Source organism: Lynx rufus, unplaced genomic scaffold (genome assembly GCF_022079265.1).
Source record: "Lynx rufus isolate CCGP_SWC_20201006 ecotype Redwood Valley unplaced genomic scaffold, mLynRuf1.p SCAF_7, whole genome shotgun sequence".
In the NCBI taxonomy this organism is placed as follows: Eukaryota; Metazoa; Chordata; class Mammalia; order Carnivora; family Felidae; genus Lynx; species Lynx rufus.
In genome coordinates, this window is record NW_025814889.1 from 79,739,598 (window position 1) to 79,761,075 (window position 21,478).

General features: G+C 41.7%; 1 protein-coding gene across 17 annotated transcripts; it reads left to right on the top strand.

The window, feature by feature from the left end:
* Positions 1–21,400, top strand: PCBP2 (poly(rC) binding protein 2). Of its 17 annotated transcripts, none has more exons than XM_047067088.1 (15): positions 1–97; positions 2,481–2,622; positions 3,183–3,206; positions 3,298–3,330; positions 3,704–3,820; positions 5,321–5,452; positions 6,462–6,590; positions 7,598–7,684; positions 9,532–9,624; positions 10,745–10,786; positions 12,045–12,117; positions 12,614–12,652; positions 13,596–13,651; positions 14,551–14,720; positions 20,969–21,400. In XM_047067088.1, the coding sequence occupies exons 2-15, from the start codon at positions 2,554–2,556 to the stop codon at positions 21,003–21,005; spliced, it is 1,101 nt and encodes a 366-aa protein (XP_046923044.1). In that variant the 5' UTR covers positions 1–97; positions 2,481–2,553; the 3' UTR covers positions 21,006–21,400. The 17 variants fall into 17 exon arrangements, with proteins under 17 accessions (XP_046923044.1, XP_046923045.1, XP_046923046.1 ...); XM_047067089.1 differs by having other exon boundaries at positions 13,599–13,651; XM_047067090.1 differs by having other exon boundaries at positions 7,610–7,684.
* The last annotated feature ends 78 nt before the right edge of the window (positions 21,401–21,478 follow it).

The window sequence follows — 21,478 nt, forward strand, 5'->3', positions numbered from 1 at the left end:
TCGCCTTCCCGCCCGCCCCTATTGTTCCGCCCCCGGCCTCCCGCCCTTCCCCTTCCCGCCCGCTCCCCTTTTCCCCTCAGTCGCCTCGCGCCTGCAGGTAAGCTTCAAAATTCTCCCTCCGCCCCCGGCTATAGCTTTCTTTCCACTCTTGCCATCTTTCTCTGCGGGCTCCGGTCCTCGTCACGAGCCCCGGCCTCGCGTAGTACCGCGTGAGCGCCTACCCCCTCAGTCTGCCTGGCCGGCCATTCACGCGAGGCCCTGGCTCAGACGCGGCCTAGTAGGCCTCGCGCAAGGCCTACCCCCCTCCCCCCGCCTTTTCCCGGTGGCGGCTGCGCAGGAGTCAAGGAGGGCGCGCGCGCGGTAGGGGGGGCGGCGGTGGATTTGTTGGTTGAAGGGGGTTGGGGGAGGCGATGGCCGGCTTGCTGGCCGGGCGGGTGAGCGCGGCTCCCCGCGGGGGTCAGGCGCTGGCGCAGCCACACGAGGAGGCGCTACTAGCCCGGCCCCTCCCCCTGGATCGCAGCGCCCCCCCCCGACCGAACCGTTTATTTTTTTTCCCTTCTCTCTTTTCTAGTGGAGGGATGGGGGGGGGGCATTTTTTAATTGGAAAATGCTTGGATGACCGAGGGGAGGGGGGCTGCGGAGTTAAAGAAAGGGTAAACGGGCTCCCAGTTACCGAGTTATTCAGGACGTTTTCTCGGGGTAACGAATTTTGAAATTACAAAATGCCTGCCGGTATAGACCCAGGCCGAGCTATTTATAGGAGAAGGGGTAATGGACTGCAGGATTAACAGCTGGATTTCTGGGATTGGGTACATTTATATTAACCTAGGCGGGAGAGAAATGACAGGGATTCTTGGATGTTTGGAGTTAGAAATGCACGTCTGTGCCTTAATCAAGAAATGGCTTTCTAATAGGTTTTTCAGTGTTCCTGCTCTTTTAGACTTGTGTTACTGTGGTATTTGAAAGTGATTCCAGTTACATTTGAGTGGGGATAAAGAGTTAAACTGCCAGTTTTTTTTTTTTTTTTTTTTTTTTTTAGCCATAGCTTATTAAAAAGTCATTCTTAAAGACGTAACGGTCTCCCTCGCCCCCCCCCCCCCAGCACTGTTGTTTTTCCCTGAGTGAAAAGTGTTGAATTCTGGGATTTTGCCAACAATTCTATTTTGACAATGGGGCAATGAGGTGCCTTGGGGATGCAAAGTCTGTCTTTTTAATAATCATATTTTGGAGGTAACCACAAGGCAGTTTGCCATATACAGAATGATCTGGCAGCAGCTTAAACATTTTAAGTGTTTAGGGGATGAGCTTTGTGTTGGAACAAAGTTAAAACAGTGGCTGGTTTGTGAAGGGGGAAACTTAGCTGAAGAAGAGATCATTGATGTTGACTTTTGAAGGGATGGTTGCTAAAAATGTCACTGGTGAAATTTATCAACTTTGGAGAACCTTTTTAAAGCTAATGCTATTAGGTCCTAAGGTATCATAGGAAAAGGTATATTCACAAACAGATTCTCTTTCTACGTTTGGTTAGTTATTCCAAGACAGAAATGTTAGGAATATTGTTTCAGATGATGGGTGGGGAAAGAGCTTTCTCTGTAGGAAAGGTTTATTCCTGCTGTTGCTTAAGATAACTATACAATAAATATTTAGCAGTAGTTTTATTTTCATTGTTTTCTTTGGAAGAAAATTTAAGATTTAATAGATTTGAATAAAGGTGGAGTGGTAACAAAGATTAATACGCAGAAGCAAGGCAGATTTTCAAATATGATTATCAAGTTGGGTCAGGAGAGGGGATGGGAGAAAGGACTCAGGATGTACTTAATGTATTGAGCCTTTTCCCAAAGGGGAATAAGGAATCCCAGCCTTCATAGAAGGCTTTTCAGATAGTGCCATTTTCAGTGAGGTTGTTGATTTAAATCTTATTGAAATTATTTGGTGTCATCTATCAATATTTGAAATTGTAATGTGAGCTACCTCTAAATTTTTTTTTTTTTTTATCTAGAAATTGCTGCAAGTAAGAAAACTTAATGTGTCCTTTCTTGCTCTCAACCTGAGCGTGCTACTTAACAGGGAAGCAAAAGGTCATCTGTCTGTCTGTAGTTGATTAGTTTGAGGTCTGGCCTCATGATTTCCAGGTGTTTCTGTATCCTGTCGAATCTTATTCTGTTGAAGGACAACTGGTGCACGTTCAGCAGTTCCTTTGCAACCATTGCGGATTGAAGGAATCTTCCTCCTCCTCAGAGTCAGCGGAAACCTTACCATTAAGGACAGCAGACTGAAGAGTCTCTTTCCATACTCTATCAGAACCTGAGCTGTAAATGGTTGTCATTAGTGCAGTTGTGCTGGGTGTATACAAGCTTCCCAATGGATAGGCTGTCATATAAGGAAAAGAGTCAAAAAACATTTGTAACAGTGAAAATGACTCTGGGAACTATTTCTCCTATTGTTTTCCCCCTCTGATTTTGGTCATGTTTGCATTTCAGTTTTTGGCTTCACCCCCACCAGTGACCAAAGACTTGACCACTCAAAGTCCAGCTCCCCAGAACACTGCTCGACATGGACACCGGTGTGATTGAAGGTGGATTAAATGTCACTCTCACCATCCGGCTACTTATGCATGGAAAGGTATGCACCAGCTTGGGAAATTGGGTCATAGTAACTGCTCGGGGAGAGGCCAGGAAGAGAGGGCATGCATCTTGGAGCTCATCAGATTAGCACTGTGGGGCATCTGGCTTTAGCAGTCTTCTCTATCAGAGTAGATGAGAGTGTAGTGGGAAAATGGACAGACTTTAGTAGGAAGCTCCACTGAGCAGGAAAGGCTTAACTAGAGGATGGAGCCAAAGACTCTCATACCTGGATAATAAGATTTTCCTCATCGAGGTTGGTGTAGCTTGTGATAAATAGATAACCTCTGCCAAGACAATTTTGGGAAACTATACAGATTTGGTACTTCAATAAATAAGTTATGTTAAACACAGAATAGTATTTGATTATTTCTGAATCATTATTCCTTCAGTATTCTTTGGTACCTTCAGTTATGTTTTGAGCAAGGAAGAGAGTAAGCCTCCCTACTCCTCTTCCTAATAAATCTGAGTTTTTCCATTGTTTTGGACAGTTAAAAATTCCTTTTTATGATATGAACACTTGAGTTTCCTCTTATTTGACGCTAGTTTTCTCCATTGCAGGAAGTTGGCAGTATCATCGGAAAGGTAAGACTGTTTCACTTCAACTCTAATTACTATTTAGTTAGTCTTGGTTGAAACAGCAGTTGGAGCTCATTCTTGACTTTTCCTCTTACAGAAAGGAGAATCAGTTAAGAAGATGCGTGAGGAGGTGAGTTATAGGGGGGTGGGATGGGGGGGCTAGTTTAAGGGTTGTTAAAAGTCCTTAAAGGCAAAATTTTTATTTAATGAGCAATTAGAAGGAATCAATAGGAGAATCTGGTGTTTTTTTGGCCTGGTTATTTGTAATCACATAATATGCTGGGAAATGTAGTTCCAGTAAGCCTCAATTCATTCAAGCTTTAAGGCAGCTTCTGTAGTGTTGAGGGCAAACATGAGCAATGTTTGAAATCCGAAATTGGCTTGTGTTAAGATCATGGGTATAGGTAGCTTCCTTGGTCATCTTATTTGGGAGGGGCTGTGTAATCTGTATATGCTCAGACCTTTTTGTCTGTTAACCTCTTGGCTTTGTTTTTTTAATCCAGAGTGGTGCACGTATCAACATCTCAGAAGGGAATTGTCCTGAGAGAATTATCACTTTGGCTGGACCCACTAATGCCATCTTCAAAGCCTTTGCTATGATCATTGACAAACTGGAAGAGGTTCGTTTTCACTCATTCCCCCCCTGAATCTTCATTTTAAAGTGCTTCTAGATAGCTTAGTGATTTTTCTAAGAGCTTTCTAAATTGAAGGCCAGACTGGATCATAAATCTGTAAATGGGTCCTTTATAAACCTTCTCTTCAGTGTTCCCAAAATTTAACCATAAGTCACTTGAATCATTAAAAGGACTAGCTTGACTATTACTGAGGACTCAATGTAAAAAAAAAAAAAAAAAGTGTGAAAACCCATTTTTTACTTTTATTTTTTGACCAGTAGTTTTGAAGGTATGATGGTATTGCATTGGTAAACTTCACGTCCTCTAATTTATAGTTGAATGAACTTAAATAAATGTGCTTTTGTTAGGTGCCCTGATGAACACTAATACATGCCATAAATAACATATCTTTCAACCTTGGGTGCAGTTGGGATTTTTAAGAAATTCAGTCTGATAACTTTGTGTCAGAGCTATACTTGGAGGAAGAGAATATGTTTTATAGGTTTTCAGAAGAAAATTATCAATGCCAGAAGTTTTTTGGCAGAAGGAAGTTTTGTTTTTGTTTCTTTTGTTCACCAAGATCCCTCAACCTTCAGATACTCTACAACCATTGCCCTACGTCTTCAGCCTCCTCCCCCTCTTCAGTAATGCTGCTAATCATGCATTTGACACCACAGGCAGAGGAGAGCTATTGGCTGCTGCTTGGTTGGTGGTTGGATACTTAGTGGTGCCTGAAATTTTATCCTGGCCAAGATCAGAAATGTTATCTTTTGACCTGCAAGGCCCTGCTAATCCAGAGCTTGAAGCTTAAAAAACATTCAGAAAATTTATTCGTACTTTAACATGTCCTTGACTTCAGGGGCTTATGTTTAAGCACTTTTCAGGTCTAGCTACTACATAGAGATTAGGCTGAGAAGTGATGTTTAAACCACTTAATCTTCAGAGGGCTAAATTTAACTAGGTTAAAACCATGACTTTTTGGAAGTAGCATATTATGGGAAAGACAGTGGGCTTTGGAGCCAATACAGTCTTTTAATTTCAAATCCACAGCTTTTTAGATGTGATTGGGACGAGTACTTGGCCTCAGTTTCATTGTTTGTATAATGGTGATTTTACCAAGAAATTAAATAGAAACACTTGATTAATCTTTCTAATTTTTCTAAGAGAACAGAATTGGTTATTTGAATTTGGGGTTGCATTGTTTCATCTGAATGTTTTAATTTTGACTTTGATATTGTTTCCCTTTACAGTCAATTCTGATTTCCAAAACAAACAGTCACTTTTCTTCCTCCATGAAAGAAACTGTATTTAGGGATAATCAGAGGAAGTTTATAGGTGTTTTTATCTTTAAGGAAATAGTTGTTTTGGGGGTAATATTTGAACTTTTGTTGATGGTAGATCATGACTGAAACGTCCCTTAAAAGGTTAAACGGTTCTTTTATAGCAGTTGTGGGTCCCAGGGATCTGCTTAAACTTAGATTCTTGTGTTCTCATTTCTTTTTGAAGGACATCAGCAGCTCTATGACCAATAGCACAGCTGCCAGTAGACCCCCAGTAACCCTGAGGCTGGTGGTCCCTGCTAGTCAGTGTGGCTCTCTCATTGGGAAAGGTGGTTGCAAGATCAAGGAAATACGAGAGGTTGGTGACTTTTGTCGTCTTGAAAATGTTAATTATTCTAAATGTGGCTTTCTCTGTTAATAGCTCTTAGTATGGCTTGGAAAAGTTAACGTTTGCAATGAAGGTTGTTATTAAAGTAGTAGTCCTAGACGATTATGATTTAATTGTGTATTGGGAAGAAAAGTATTACACAGTTGACACGTGTATATAAATAATGTGTAGGATGGTTTTTGTTTTTGTTTTTTGGTTTTGTTTTTACAATTCATATATCTTAACAGTAAGACAGAAGGTTAACCAGAATTTCTGTTGCATATGATCTGTTTCCATTTTTCATTTGGCAACTTTTCCATGAGACTATATGCTTTTTTTGTGTGTCTGAAGAGATTAGAGTTTGATATGGAATGACAGCAAATATTTTCCTTGGCCAAACACCTAAATAGCAAGGGGAAAACAGGAAAGTATATTAGGATATAGTTGTAATCCTGCTCCCTTTTAGGCTGGAATTTACATTGAATTACGGAAGCTTTTAATAGTATCTGGGAGTTACTAAATTGGATATTGGAATGAAATTTGAATGGCTTCTAAAGGAGTTTTTGGGATCATATTGTGCATGCCAGAAGAGCAGGGATTTTGGTTTTGTTTGATGTATTCCAAGCAACCTGGAATGGTGCCTGGTGCATAGAAGGGGCGTTATATAAATATTTGTTTAATAAAAGAATGAAAAGTGGGTGATATTTGTGGGGACTTTGATGGCTTACGAAGCTGTCATTAGCTGAAAGAAAACTATCTAGTAGGACCTTTTTCTTGAGAGCAGCTTAAATTTAGGCTGTTACTGACTTCCAGAGGCTAATTTATTTATAACTGTGATTAAACAGTCCTATCTGGAATAAGGGAAGAGTGGGAAGGGAGGATAAAAAGGGTAAAATAGGAAATGGGATAAGTATCGCTGCTGCAGAATTACTGCTTGGGGAATTGGAAGAGCATGAATCGTTTTTCTCTGATTTTTAAAAATTTTCTTTCTACCCCAAAGAGTACAGGGGCTCAGGTCCAGGTGGCAGGGGATATGCTCCCCAACTCAACTGAGCGGGCCATCACTATTGCTGGCATTCCGCAATCCATCATTGAGTGTGTGAAACAGATCTGCGTGGTCATGTTGGAGGTAAGCCCTCAGGCTCATGCTGAGAATGGGGGGAGGGTGATTCTAGGGAGACAGACTGATCTATATTTAGTAAGACTAGAATTAGGTGAAGCTGTTAGAAGCCTCCAGTGGGGGTGGGGAAGAGGTTCCGTGAGTTCATATTTTCCTCCCCCCCCCCCCCCTTTTCTTATAGTCTGAGCAAAAATAGAAACTGTTAAGCAGCCGTGATCTTTTGGTTTACAGCAATTCTAGCAGGGTTGGTAGGGGAAGATTCACTACTTGGTCTGAGTGGACAAAATATGTAACTGGGTTCCAGAGAGACTGAGTTAAGTTGCCTTTTGGATTACAGTATTTTGGCTATGTGCAACTTTGACGTATTCTTCAAATTAATTTCCATGTTTTAAGACAGGATTATATTCAAAATATTTCTATATGAAAAAAAACTTACCTGTGATGGTGTTTATGAATAACTTGTGAGGTCCTGGTAGTATATGCTATCCAGTTAAAACAAGAATAGCAAAATTAGGGGAAAATAAAACATTTAGAACTGCCATTGAGATGTTCCTATATTCGTGAGAAAAGAATTTTCAAGTAGAATTTAGGAAAATGTTGATTGAGCCTTTGAACTACTTACCGTGTATATTTCTCCAGGCATAATATTTGTGTACTTTATTTCATTTCCTGTTTAGGCCAAAATGTAAGATCCTAAATTACCAACTTCATATATACACATAGAGGTTTGTCATGTTCATTAGTTTTATTTGAAAACATGGAAATAATGCGTAAATTATTACAGGGGAATCTGCCTTGATGAGAATTAGTGTGAGCTGTGTAGTCCACGGACCCATCTTACTGCTTTAAAGGCAAATAACTGCAGATGATTTGAGATTAGATCTAGCCAGAGACAACGTTGGTAGGTGAGGGGATGGAAATTAATACAGTTTTTAATATAACTGACCTGTGTGAGCTTAAGCCACACAGCTGAAGCAGCTTTGAAACCTTATCTCTTTTTGTTTTTTTCCCCTCTGACTCTCTCCCAGTCCCCCCCGAAGGGCGTGACCATCCCGTACCGGCCCAAGCCGTCCAGTTCTCCAGTCATCTTTGCAGGTGGTCAGGTAAGAAAATTCTTATTGGTGGGCTACAATGAACAAGGATTATATTTGAAATGTAAACTTTGCCAGCAGCACACCAGGCCACTCTGCATGCTTGCTGAAACCTATACTCTGGCCATAGTTTGACCTGCTTTTAGTTTTATTTTTTGTACTGGAGAAAGCTCTGAATGCCAAGCTCTTAATTTTTAGCAGGCAATGGGAGTTTTGTAGGCACTCGGAAGAGGTAATTTACTTGGTAATTTAAGGTGGGTTGGGTTAGAAGAAAGGGTTAAATTGCCTTGGTGTCACTACTTCTCTCCCTTCCCCCCCACCCCATCCATGCTTTTTAATGTGTGGGGTGTTCTTTAGAGGTCTGAATAAAAGTAGCAAAGAATTGGACCTCTGAAGGAGATTCTGGATGGTGGTCTCAAAATTGGGGGGTTCCTAAACTTGAGTGTCCTACAAACTTCCCCTCCCCCCCCACCTCACCTCCCCTACTCCTACCCCTTCACTCCCAAACTCCAGTGTGTTGTTCCCCCAGACTCTTAACCTCATAAGCTGGTTTGAACCCACATGGCATAACTGAAACCAGCCCGGGGTAAGGGTTCAGTGTGCAAGAATAGAAGGGGGAGAGCATGTTGGGCTGTGGTGCTATGACCTTTGGTGTTAGAGTAAGAACACCAAAGCACCCCCTTGGCCTCTTTCTACTTCACCCACCTAAACTCTTGATCTTTGGCATATGGTTTATTCTGAAGTTAGATTTTTATGACAAGAGCACGGGTTAGACCCATGGTAGTTTTATGCTTTGTTGTTAGTATTTGAGGAGTAGGTAGGTCAGTTTTTTAAATGTTGGGGTTCAGGTTGAAATAGTGACCTTCAATTTGGTGGCTGCCTAAGCAAGCAAGTACATTGTTCAAAATGCCTTTTCCCAATGAGGGGCTGGCCTGTTACAAGCACACTTAATTAGTTCCATCTTGTGTTTGAATTGGGGGAAGCCTAAACGAAGTCCATCCCATTCACATTCTATTTTGAGTTGGCATAAAACTGAACAAGAATTTGGGGACTTAGTTTGTCATGTGCTTCTGGGAGCTTTCACAAGAAATTAATCATGTCACAGTATTACCTTGAGACAGTTTAGTACCTTGCTTTATAGAAACTGGATTGGTCAAAGGGTTCCGATAGTCTGGATAGTCAGGCAGGATAAACAAAGGCCCAGAGTCAGTATAGTATAGCAAGGAGGCTTAGCCTTAGGAGTTTTCCCTTCTCCCCAGGAACTCCATGTTCCTGCTCTTCTGGATTCTTCCACTCCCATTTGGGATTGTAAAGAGTCCCATGCTGCATAGCAGCAATTCTCTCTATAATTCTTCATTTCCCTTTCCTTTCCTCCTCTTTCCACCTCCCCCTTCTTACCTCTTTGCTTCCCCCCACCCTCCCCCACCCTTTATTCAGTTGACCACCCTCTAAAGGCTTGCAGCTTCTTTCATGAGTGGCCCTTATTATTCCCACGGGCCTTTTTAAATGGACCCATTTATGCAACGTCCACAGATGGACCTGTATCTTTTGTTCCTTTGTGACAAAAGTGGGCTCTATAGGGGTTCAACTTAATCCCACAGTGACCAGTAGCTGGCATCAGCTCTGTTGCCCCACCCCTTCATTCTTACTGAAAATAGCCCAATTGTGCAGTGTGATACCTGCCACAAGGTAACTTTTTTTTTTTAAATTCACTGATTGCAGCTCGTTTCAAATTGTGTCGTGAGCTCCTTTTTAAAGGAAAAGAAAAAATTAAACAACTTTTTTTGTGTGAATTTCATGCTGGTGACAAGGTGCCGGATTGACAGCCCTGGAGACTGAAATCCTCTATTTATCCACAGGACAGGTACAGCACAGGCAGCGACAGTGCGAGCTTTCCCCACACCACCCCGTCCATGTGCCTCAACCCTGACCTGGAGGGACCACCTCTAGAGGTGAGAGGGGATGTTCAGTCTCCAAGGCTCACTCAATCCTTCCGCCTCAGCCGAGACTGCCAACACGCGGGGGGCCAGTGGCGCTGGTGATTTTTGTGCTGTGGACACCACCTGTCCACGGGGACCTGGACTGACCCCCCCCACCTCATTTCACACAGGCCGCGTAGCCCACCAGATGGTAACACCAACTCTTTTTTTTCTTTTTTTTTCCTTTTTTTTCCTTTTTTTTTTCCTTTTTTTTTTCCTTTTTTTGTTGTTCAACCCTTCTTCCCCATCTCCCACTCTTCCTATCCCATTTTCACCTTCCCACCCCCCACCTGGGTGCACTTTTGGGGGTACTGGCCACTGTGATGTGAAAAGCTTCACATCCTGTTAACCAGCCACTCCTTCCCCTCCCTTCCTGTTCCTCCTTGTCCCCCACCCCATTGCCCTGAAGACCCAGCTCCCTTTTCGGAGGTTATGGTGTGGGGGGAGGAGGGTGTAGTGGGAGCTGCAAGTGCCTTTTATGGAGTGGGAGGTGGGAGAAGGTGCAGGATTTAGAACACAGTGATTTATTTTATTTATTTGTGTTCCTGTGATCAGCTCCCTAGTGTTAGGGATTAAACTAGCTTCTAGTGCACTTAAGGTCTTTAGGCAGATGTAGAAAAAAATTAGATAGGGAAAGGGAAGTGTTATAGAACATGCTGTATAGGTTTATGCAGATACAAACATTCATGTCACCATGATTGGCATAAGGGTTGGGGTGGTTGAGGGAAGAGACCATTTTCCTCCTAGGCTGTCTTGTACAGAGGGAGAAAGGGGGCTTGGTCAATCGAGGCATTCCTTAATCCACTTCCCACCTTTTCATTAAGAAACAAATGTGTATTTTGCCTTTGATTGCAGGGAACTTGGCTCCCTTCATAGGCCTCCTGGAATAAGTCATCATATTTAGGTTTCAAAGAAAGCCAACTCAGGTCTGACTGTATTTGTGAGATACCATCTACTGCCTCAATCTGTGGCCTCCCCCATCTTTAGTTCAACTCTGGCTTCCTGGCTAGTTGAAATCTGTCTCCCCCTCTCCCTCTGGGTGGCTGTCCCTGATTGGTTTTTTTTAATAGGAACTGTTTTCCTCCTTTTGTAGGCCTATACCATTCAAGGACAGTATGCCATTCCACAGCCAGATGTAAGTTTTGTTTTCACTTCTTGTTTTGAAAAGTTCCCTTTCCCATCCAAAATTGTCTTACTCTTTCTTCCACATAGGCAGAAGTGAGTTGGGTCTTAAGCATATGGAGTATTGTTTTCCTCACAAGGTGAACCCCATCTTTTGGCCCTTAAATAATCTGTAATCAGGGCATAGTAGCACCTTGTTTGCCTTCTGATAATATAATCACTGGAAATTATAATCCAGCAAATTATTAGATTCTATTTTATCCTGTTTTCCAGATTACTGTGTCTAAAAAAGAAATGTTCTGTGGTGTATTATCATTTGTTATTCCAGGGCACAGTCTAAATTGACAGTGGACTGACTGCATCTCTTCATGGAGTCCTTTCTGTGGGGGAGGAGTGGGAGGTTGGGTTTGCCCTTGCGTACTGTACTCCTCAATTTGAGGTGACAATTTAAAAAGCATCTGGAGGGGTGGAAAAGGGGCTTATTTACACAGGGAAGAATAAGAAGCTGAATATTTGGGAATTCAACTCCATAAAACCTTTCTTGCCACTAAAAACTCCTACTTAAAAGTGCTGGTATTCAGATTTCCTTTAAGGGCATTTTCTTTCTGCACTTTTCTCTATCATTACTAACCCTTTCAGGTGCTGAGCATTAGACTTGGGAACTTGGGTTTGGTTCTTGGTTAGTGTTTGGCCCAAGAGAGAAAGTAGCCTTGAGGAGGGATTGTTGTAGAACTGCCAGGGTAGTGTATATATAGGTGAAGAAGAAAAGCTGTAGAAATCTTTTGGTGAGGGGGTGCTGAGTCCAGTTTGGTTTCATCTTAATCTTTCTCCTCCTTGCAGTCTCCCTGCCCCCTCATCTCCTTCCCTCCTCCTGATAATGACAGAACCCTGCATGGTGTGTTTCCCTAGCACCACTGCACAGTTTGTTTACCTAGCCTGTCTGTGCTTGTCCCTGGGGCAACTGTTGCAATGGCTGCAAACACCTTCATTAAGTAGCCCACAAGGGGATGGTTGTTGGGCAGGTGCTGCTGCTTTTCTTTCACACACCCAAAATGCATTCATTCTCTTTACTGTGCCCTTTCTATTTCTAACCCTTACCTTCATATTTTGCCCCATCCCCAGGATTGTGGTATAAGCCCCATCCTATGTTGTAGTTTGAGTAGTAGAGTCAACTTTGGGGATCAGGAGCTCTGCATTTTCAAATTTGAATGTGCGTGAGCCCTGGCTCTCTTACTCTTCTAATGCCAACCTCTCCTGTTTCCTCCCTGCAGTTGACCAAGCTGCACCAGTTGGCAATGCAACAGTCTCATTTTCCCATGACGCATGGCAACACCGGATTCAGTGGTATGGATACCTCAGTGTTTATTTCTGTAAGGTGTAGTGCAAGACAGAGGCCAGCCCCAAGGTCTCAGTTTGACATCTGTTTAAAACATACTTCGTTACCCAGCATCCTGCTGGTTTAAACTTGCCTGTCTTCTATCGCTAAACTGAAAGAGGTAATGTGTTTGTTAACTTGGTTTTCGTTTGGGATGAGTTATTCTAATAAAAAATAAAAAAGGCCCTGGAAGGTTTGGGGTGAGGTCTGGGGATGCTTGTCAGGCAAAGGGTAGGCTGATATTTCTTCTAACCCATCCTCACTGCTGCCCCTTTGATCTGATTGGCACCCCCTTTCTCTCCACCAGCTATTCACAGATCTGGGTAGAGAATCCATTTGTGCCAAATTGTGTAGTTGTTTTTGTTTTGTTTTGTTTTTGGGGTTTTTTTTTTCTGTATAAGGAATAACTTGTCCGATAGGGTTAGGATGAGACCACCAAACTCATTTTCACTTGTATCTTAACAGGCATTGAATCCAGCTCTCCAGAGGTGAAAGGCTATTGGGGTAATGATTAAAAAAAAAAATCTGTAGTATTCTACTGTTATATTAATAAACTGGTGGGAGTCTTGTTTCACTGCCCATGACATACCAGCAACATGCACATGGCAGAAAGGAGCTGAGAGAGCAAAGGGGTGGGCCTGGTGCCCCTGAGGGTCCCTTGATGGATCTGGCCAACCCCCTTCTAAAAATGTTGAGTTTAGCAGCCACAGCTGAGAGCAAGACTAGCTTTGAGAGTTAGCCAGCTGACCTGGTTGGGTCCAGATGTCAGTATTATTGATGGGTATGAGTGTTTGCTAATGGGATTTTTTTCTTTTTCTTTGGAAAACAAAATAAAAACCAGAACAAATTACTGAGCAATTGAGCAAAAGACAGGGAATAAATCTGGAGAAATAAACTTTCCTCACCTGGCTGCCATTTCATTCTCTCTGACCTTCAAGTGTAGGTTAGGATTGGGGGAGGTGTTAATCTGATACAGGTATATTTAAAGCAACTCTGCATGTGTGCCAAAAGTCCATGGTACCCAGTAACAGGCATGATATTGGCACTGGTGCTAGTGAGCATCAGGTGAGATAAAATTGGAACACAACAGCAGCAGGAAATCCTAAGCAGAAAAGGGGAGCAGTGCAGAAGGACTTGGTTAGATTTTGGTCCTTTTTGAGTATACTACATTCCCTTGCCCCTTGCTTCCATCCCCTTATATGCTAATAGGCTGGGCTTTGCAGGAAATGGCATGAAATCAGCTCTTCTGAGTGTACAGAGGAACCTTTCCAGCATTATTTCTGTACCCTTTCCCCCTCTTTCCTCTTTGGAGGCTTCCAAGTTAGTGATGAATCCCAACAGCCAATGCTGGGTTTCCAGTTTGTTTCCTTCTGTTAGGTTAATGTGCAAATCAGTGGGGGGTTTGTATGCTTTGCATTGAACTTCCTTGCTCTCTTCTGTCTTTTAGCAGGTTTGGATGCATCTGCTCAGACTACTTCTCATGAACTCACCATTCCAAACGATGTAAGTATAGTTAATAGGGTTTCATGGGATAAAAAAGAGTGTTGATGCAGTGTCATGCCATTTACAAGACCTAGGGAAGAAAATGGGTTTTTTTAAAAAGATCCCAAATTAAAAATTTTAAAGTATGTAGAATCTGAATAAAAACTGATGGAGAAAATTGATAACACTATTGTGTTGAGTTTTCATGAGGCAGAAAGAACCTTTTTGTTTCAGATAGAATACCCCATTGGCCTTGGCTTCTTGTATAATCTGAAGCCTTATACTTAAAGCAGCAGTTGAATGTTCTGTGTTGTCCAGCATAATAGTCACTAACCACATGTGGCTATTTAACTTGTGAGAATAATAATAACCTCAGTTTCTCAGTCTCACTATCTACATTAAATGTGTTCAGTATCACGTTATTAGTGTACAGTATCAGACAGTATGAATGGAGACCCAGGTTTTTACTTTTTTCTGAAGGAAAAGCATTCGAAATTAGCCAGAATTCTTACCGGTGTATTAAAATGGTAATCATAGCAGGATGAATTTGGCATCTTTGTTGCCAAAAACTAGAGACCTTTATTGTCCCTTGCCATGATAAACTGGTTTGTTACGATGTTGCCTGTTTTATTTTGTCTAGTTAATACCCTGAGGAAATAAGCTGATGCTATTAGGGAGTCAGTCAGCTGAGAGTTGGCTCTGACCTGTTAGTGGTCAGACAAAACAATAGGGCACAAGTTGAGATGCAGTCTATAACTCAAGTTTTTAAATCAGGAGTGAGTAGAGTGTGTAGAATGCAGATAGTAGTTTCTGTTCCCATTATCGTGGACTGGAGCTATAAAAGGCTGGAGGGGTAGGATGAATTCTTGGACCTAGCCATGCAATTCTTAATTTGGTGTGCCTTGTTTTTTTTCCTTAAGTTGATTGGCTGCATAATCGGGCGCCAAGGCGCCAAAATCAATGAGATCCGTCAGATGTCTGGGGCGCAGATCAAAATTGCGAACCCAGTGGAAGGATCTACTGATAGGCAGGTTACCATCACTGGATCTGCTGCCAGCATTAGCCTGGCTCAATATCTAATCAATGTCAGGTAAGGGTTCCCCTCCCTGCCTTTTTTGTCTTGTTGGTGGCAACACAAGTAATGTGTGTTTTGGGGAAAGCTACAATGTATTACTAAATGTGGGAGTGTTTGGGGGATGGGAGTGGGGATGGGTGGAGATGGCAATAAAGTTTAAGTCTAGCCCTACTTTAATCCATTTTTAGTGTAGCAGAGAAAGTAACCAGATTGTAATAAAATTGTATGGGGGAGGGGGACAGAAGGCTTGCATTTGACTTGCTGTTTTTAGGAGTGGAAAGAGTATGACTTCACTAGCAGAATAGTGCTCTGACTAGAGCACCCATAGTGACTTAAAACCAAATGTAGGTCTTTTGCTGTACGTATCATAGACCAATATTTCTTTCATTGATTGGGTTTAGTCTCCAAAACGCCCTAATTGATACAAGAAAAATGTGTGACAGCAAGGTAGTTTCTGGGAAGCAACCATTACCACTTACTCTGAAAACATCCATTTTTCTCAAATTGCAAATGTGTTCCATTGTTCACAGCTTGTGGGAAAGGGGAGGCTTAGGTTTGGGAATATTTCAGAAATGTCTAGTATGTTTTCTTTCTTTCTTTTCTCTCTCTTTTTTTTTTTTCCCCACCATCTCATACTTTAATGACTTCTGAGGTTTCATTTTTCTTTACCAAACCGAGCTGATGTTACCACACAAGATAGTTGTAGCAGGACCATTCCAGTGGGCATTCTACAAGGCATTTTATATTTCTTGCTTTCTCAGCACAAGTGCTTAAGTCATGTTTTTAATTGCTTACTAACATTCTAAGCCAGTTAGCCATTGCCCAAGGGGCTTAGCCATCCTTTTTCTGTAGATTTTTATCTAGTTGTCATTTACCTCTGTTAAAACTGTTCAGTCTTTGTTGCGCATAAAAGGTGTTAAGAGTTCAGGGGAAAGGAATTCATACAAATGAAGTCCATATTACATTTATAGTCACTGTATTTATTCCATTGTCTTTTATCTCCTGGTTAAGAATTTATCAATTCCCCAGTGGTTTTGACTTTTGCCTGAAGCCTTTTAATGTCTTGAGGTACTTACTAGTATTTATGTAGAAAAAGACTTTTTTGTGTCTAGATCTGCTTTCTTCTGCTACCAAGCACATCAAATCTTAACATTTTAGTGTGAAATGGTGGTAAACTTTCTGCATAGGCTGTATGGAAAGGTTTGTTGTCTTGTTTCTAATTGGGGTATGGGGAGGAGTTAAGTGGCGAGAATCATGTTCTTGGAAGCTGGAGATGGCTTTCTTCTGCTTGGATAGGCTTGCTCTGAATATTGTCAGGTAGTGCTTAAATGGAAGTGGTTTGTTTGACTGCTGTACCTGGGTCAGTGTCTACATTGGAAGGAACCAGAACTTCACCAGAGTTTCCTGATTCAGTCACTCTTTTCAGGATCATCCTTATTTTATTGAATGGCTGGTTATTTAGAGTCATCCTATTTAATGAAACTGTCCAAACTGAATTTGTGTTACAACTTTTTAAAGCTTCATTTAACACCGAAGCAAAGACTGTACATGCACAAAGCTTACTCTTCACTTCCCCATCTTGGCCCAGTTTGAATACAAAAAGCAAACTAGTTTTACTACCAGGCAAGAAAGATTTCTCTGCTTTCAGTAATGGAGTCTGAGTGTTTCTGCTCTTATTCTGTCAGTCTGAGTCCATTCTTTATCCCCTGCTTTATGGATTGTAAGGGTCTCTGGACTTCGGTAAACAAAATGGAATCTTAAGAGGAGGGTCCCTGCCCTTAAAGAGTTAAACTTGTGGGGCAGGTTGTCCAGACAGTTCTCAGCAAATACTGCAGTTCTGCTTTAGAAACATGCAGGCATTTGGGAGCTGCCAGGTCATTACTATTATTTAGAGTTTATTTTAAGAATAAAGGCGTATTTTTATATTTTTAAATGAGGTTTTCAGCAGTGTAGGAGTATGTTCCAGTTCTGTAAGGTCTCTATTAGAAGTATGATCAGTCAAAAACAAAAGGCTTTTTTTCTCACCCCCTCCTCCTACCAGAAATGAAGCTTTCCTAGTTCTTATCTATACTTCTGTTCTCAGCATTTTTCTTTGAAAATGCTACATTCTTTAAAGTTTTGAAATTAGTGACCTACTTTGGTTTCTTGTCCTTTCCCATCGTGATATATTGGTTAGTTTGCTGTGGAGATGGAAGCAAACTTCAGTGCTAGGGGGAAAATTTTCTAATTCTGTATAATATTCCACAGCTTCACAAGTGATTGGTGGGTGAGAGACATTTGTTCTTTGTTTGGAGATTGATACAAGTATTGTTTCATTTTCTACTTTGAAATCCTTTGACTCCTGAGTTGGATTCATGTGTCAGATACACGGAAGTGTGCTCTGTGATTTCTTTTCTCAGTCTGTCAGCTTTTCCTTCACCATAGCAGTTTTAAATAGCATCGTGGAATGGAATTTGGCAAAGTATACATTTTTAGAGGGTGGGACACAGACTTAAAGAAAGGTAGCTTATCACAAGTTGGTATTAGGTCTTCCTAATGTGCAACCAGAGGCACTTAACTGATAACAAGCAGTTTTTGTCCTGTACTTTTTCCCTTTTGTGGTCTTCCCTTCCACCCACCCTTTTTTTTTGTTCCTTTTTTTCCTCTGTTACAGTTTAGAAAACGCTAAACCCTCCTCCCAGGCAGCCTCCGTCACGATCCCTGATCACCTCAGCATCAACCTCTCTCAACCCTCCACCCCTTCTTCTTCTTCTTCCTCCTCCACCACCACCCCCTCGCTCGCCACAGCGGGGACCTCCGACGCACCCTCCAGCCTCCCCAACCCTCTTCCGACCGCCCCTTGTGTCTCCAGTCTGCTTGGCATGAAACCCATCCCTCTCCTGGCTCTAAATGTTGTGTCTGCTGCTAAGGGTACCGGGGCTTCAGCTACCACCACCACCACCTCTGCCGTGCCATGTGTAACTAACAAACTGAAAGGCGAGAAACAGAGATTCTCCCCCTACTGATTGAATATCTTGAGGCACCCCCTCAAGTATTCCTTGGTTTATTTTGTTTTTCTTTGTTAACATTGGTGAGAACCAAACAATTGTGAGCTTGTGACCGTTTCCTTTTTACTATTTTGGGAATAACAGGGTGGGGGTGGGGGCAATGGTAACCTGGGGTTAGGTTTAGGCCATTTCATCGGAGTGCCTGTTTCAGAGTCTGACTTGTTGAATTCTTTATCTAGAGCCACAGTTCTTGCTCTTCTTTTTCATTCTGTTACTTTTTTGTAGCTTTATTCTGCATTGCAATATAACAATGTGTTAGGCTCTGTGTTAATGAATAAAAGCTTCTCCGTTAACTTTTTTTTTTTTTAATTATTTAATGGTTATCAGCAGGCCTTCTTGGCCAGATTTGTGTTTCTAGCTGTAATAAAGTTGCCACAGTAAGAACTTTAGTTGATTGTGTGCTGTGAAGGGTAAAGGGGTGGGGAGCTTGTGACCTGTGGCTACTCAATTTAGGGATTGTATAAAACTGACTCGGGCTTGTTTGTATCCCTGGTTAATTTAGTTGTCGTCCTTTGTCATTCCCCCCAAAAGGAGATGGGCCTGCAGCAGATTAAATCCTGAAGGTCTTCCATAATTGCCATTAAGATTCTTTAGTGAGAACAGTTTCTCTGACTTCTAAAATCCCTTACCTTGCCAATAGCAGGTAACAAGGGTGTCCATCCCAGGCTTGTTTCCTCTGGTTAGTGGTTACTTTGAGGATCTTTTACAGAACATACATATAAAGAAGTTACTTCTTTACCTAGAATGAGGAGGCAAGTTGGGAAAAGTCCAATAAAGTTTGCTGGCTTTTGTCTGCGTTCCTCTGAATGAGAATTAACCCCTCTTCCTCTGACACTGGGTAGATCTTGAACAAGCAACTGTAACATCACCCAGAATTTGACAGGATTCTCCAGTCCTCCTAAACCAACCCTGATTAAGTCCCTTTATGCTTCCTTCTATTCCCTGCCCATCCTTCTGTCTCCCACCAGCCCTGTCATGAATTGAGAATTCTAAACTTGGAACCTTTAAGGTCAGCTATAACTCACCAATCCACTCCCTTATCAGATTAAAAAAAAAAAAAAAGCCTTGGAGAATTTAAGTTCACAGATCACATGAGTGACTAGTTGGCAGTAACAACTTTACTTTCCCTCAAGTGTACTTTTAATCTCCCTGAAGCCTTATTTTCCTTATCCCAAGGACCACAGTTCTGTCTCCACAAAAGACCAGAAATGCTGTAGGTGTGATGGCAGAAGGCCTCTGATAGTCTTCAATTCAACCTGAATGTATATGGTTCTTCGCAAGGCATTAGAGAACTAGTGTAGAAATTCCTGCCATCCACCCCCCCCCCCAGCACACACACATCCCATTTGGTTTACAGTGTTAAAAAAAAACTAATTGCTTGTAAGTGTTGCAATGTATTATCTCATGCCATTGTGGTCCCTCAATCCCAGGTTGGCCCTATGAATTAGTAACTTGTCCCAAAGGCTGCGTGAATGACTAGAGGAGCAACCTGTCCAGGTAGTTTTTCTTGTTAGTTGCTGGCTGCTCCTTTATCATATGGTCCAGCTTTCCCTTCATAAGCTCTTTCTGTAGTTATGACTTAATTTTGCTGGTACCATCCCCCCGCCCCAAGAGACCTGGTTTTTATTTTATCTAGTTCTTGATTAGAAGGCCTCTTTACCTAATGAGTATTCCCTAAAGGAGGATTGTGGGGAAGGAAGCAGAGGTTTAAGGTGTCGACTGCCACCACCAAAGGTACTTGATGTTCAATTTTTAAAAACTTTTCGGCTCCCCCATGTGGTCCTTGTATCATAGTGTCCTTAGTGTGATTACAGTTGGGTTTTTCCCTTCTTGCCCCTTCTACACCTCCTGCCTCAATCAATGCTTAGGGTGTGTATAAATTCTGGATAGTTCTTTGAGTTCTTTTTGGTGCTAGAGTGTCATCACCTTCTTGCATGAACTTGATTTCTTTGGGTCCTAGATCTAAACTGTTTCCAGCAGCTCCTTTCCTAAAACTTCACTCCTCACTAAACTCTTGTTCAGGGCTTACAGTTTATGTTGCCCTAGGTCCTCCTATTTTGATGTTGGCAAGAATCAGCCCCCTTAAAGAACTATTCCCCTTTATGCTGAGGTAGAAATACAATTTCAGATATAAAATTAAATACAGTTTGTAGTTGACCTATTTCCTGGATCTTGGGTGTCCTCATCCCCCCTGTCCCCCCTTCGGACCAGCCTTTGGCTTTACATTGTTGTGGAAGGGATGGAGATGACAAAATACCATTCATTTTCTTTTGACTAGATACCACAAATAGGTTATGACAGTTAAAGATTTTTAGGAACTAAATTTAGGACTTGAAACTGTTACACATATAGTTCTGTTCAAAGTGGGAGCTAAGACTTGCTGACTGTGCAGTAATCAGTGAAGCAGACTAAATGCTTACTTTTCCATCAGAGCCCAAAATTGGGTTCCAGGACCTCAAATGATATTTTTGAGACAGAAGGCATCGTAGCTGGGTATGTTTGGATGGAGAGTTTAGCTTAAGGAAACAACAGGTTTTCGGAGCTTCTAGAATGAACTAGGGAGTTGTTGAAACATGTTGGCTTCTGCTTTAAGTCCTGAAAACTATGGGTTGGGTATAATTCTTGACCCATACTTAAACTATACTTGCTGTTCTTTTAACATCTCCTAGCGTTTAGGATTTTCTTAATAGGAATAACCTTCACAATGCTAAAAACAAAAAAACAAAAAAAAAAACCCCAGGACTGAAGCCTTTTTTGATGTTTCAACGTTAGCCTCATGAAGCTACTTTCAGATCAATGTTTCCTAAGCTGCTATCAGTAGCTTGGGAGGAGCTAAAATAAGCTCAGTAAAGAAAGAAAAGTTGCTTCTGTGTATTGTGACCCTGTAAGAGGAGGTTTTAGTGTGTGGCATATTTTTGGAAAGCATTTAACATCTCCCACAAATATTCCAAAGAGCATCATTAGAAGAACACCCACAGTTGGTAACAGAGTCTGTTTCCTTCTGTTCTGAGGTAATTTGGCTCAGGAAGCTTGGATTGCAGGGGTTACAGGATCCTGGTACCAAGTACCAATCCAACAAATCTTTAAACGTCTCCCTTGATACTGAAACACTATGTACTCCTTCACATCTCACCAACTAGGCTAACAGTTCTTGGAGGTGAGGTGCAGCTGGGCATTCAGAAAACTAATTTGAGTTGTTTATTTTTTGTGTTACAGGCTTTCCTCGGAGACGGGTGGCATGGGGAGCAGCTAGAACAATGCAGATTCATCCATAATCCCTTTCTGCTGTTCACCACCACCCATGATCCATCTGTGTAGTTTCTGAACAGTCAGCGATTCCAGGTTTTAAATAGTTTGTAAATTTTCAGTTTCTACACACTTTATCATCCACTCGTGATTTTTTAATTAAAGCGTTTTAATTCCTTTCTCTGTTCAGCTGTTAATGCTGAGATCCATATTTAGTTTTATAAGCTTCTCCCCTCCCCCCTTTTTTTGGCTCATGAATTTTTTTTTCTGTTTGTCATGGAAATGTAAGAGTGGAATATTAATACATTTCAGTTTAGTTCTGTAATGTCAGGAATTTTTCAAAAAAATTAAAAGATGGACTGGAGCTTTTTCTTTGTGAATAGAAACTGGATGCCACAGTGATTCATGTGGGTTTTATTCCTGTTGTCTTGCCGTTCTCTTTGCACCTCTTATGCCTCAAAGGACAAGGACCCTGCTTGG

Bases quoted from the DNA above. Each gene is read 5' to 3' on its own strand.
- PCBP2 (XM_047067080.1), top strand. From the start codon at position 2,554: ATGGACACCGGTGTGATTGAAGGTGGATTAAATGTCACTCTCACCATC. The intron at 13,652-14,550 runs GTAAGTATAGTT...TTTTTCCTTAAG, and splicing joins AACTCACCATTCCAAACGAT to TTGATTGGCTGCATAATCGG. The intron at 14,721-17,358 runs GTAAGGGTTCCC...CCTCTGTTACAG, and splicing joins CAATATCTAATCAATGTCAG to TTTAGAAAACGCTAAACCCT.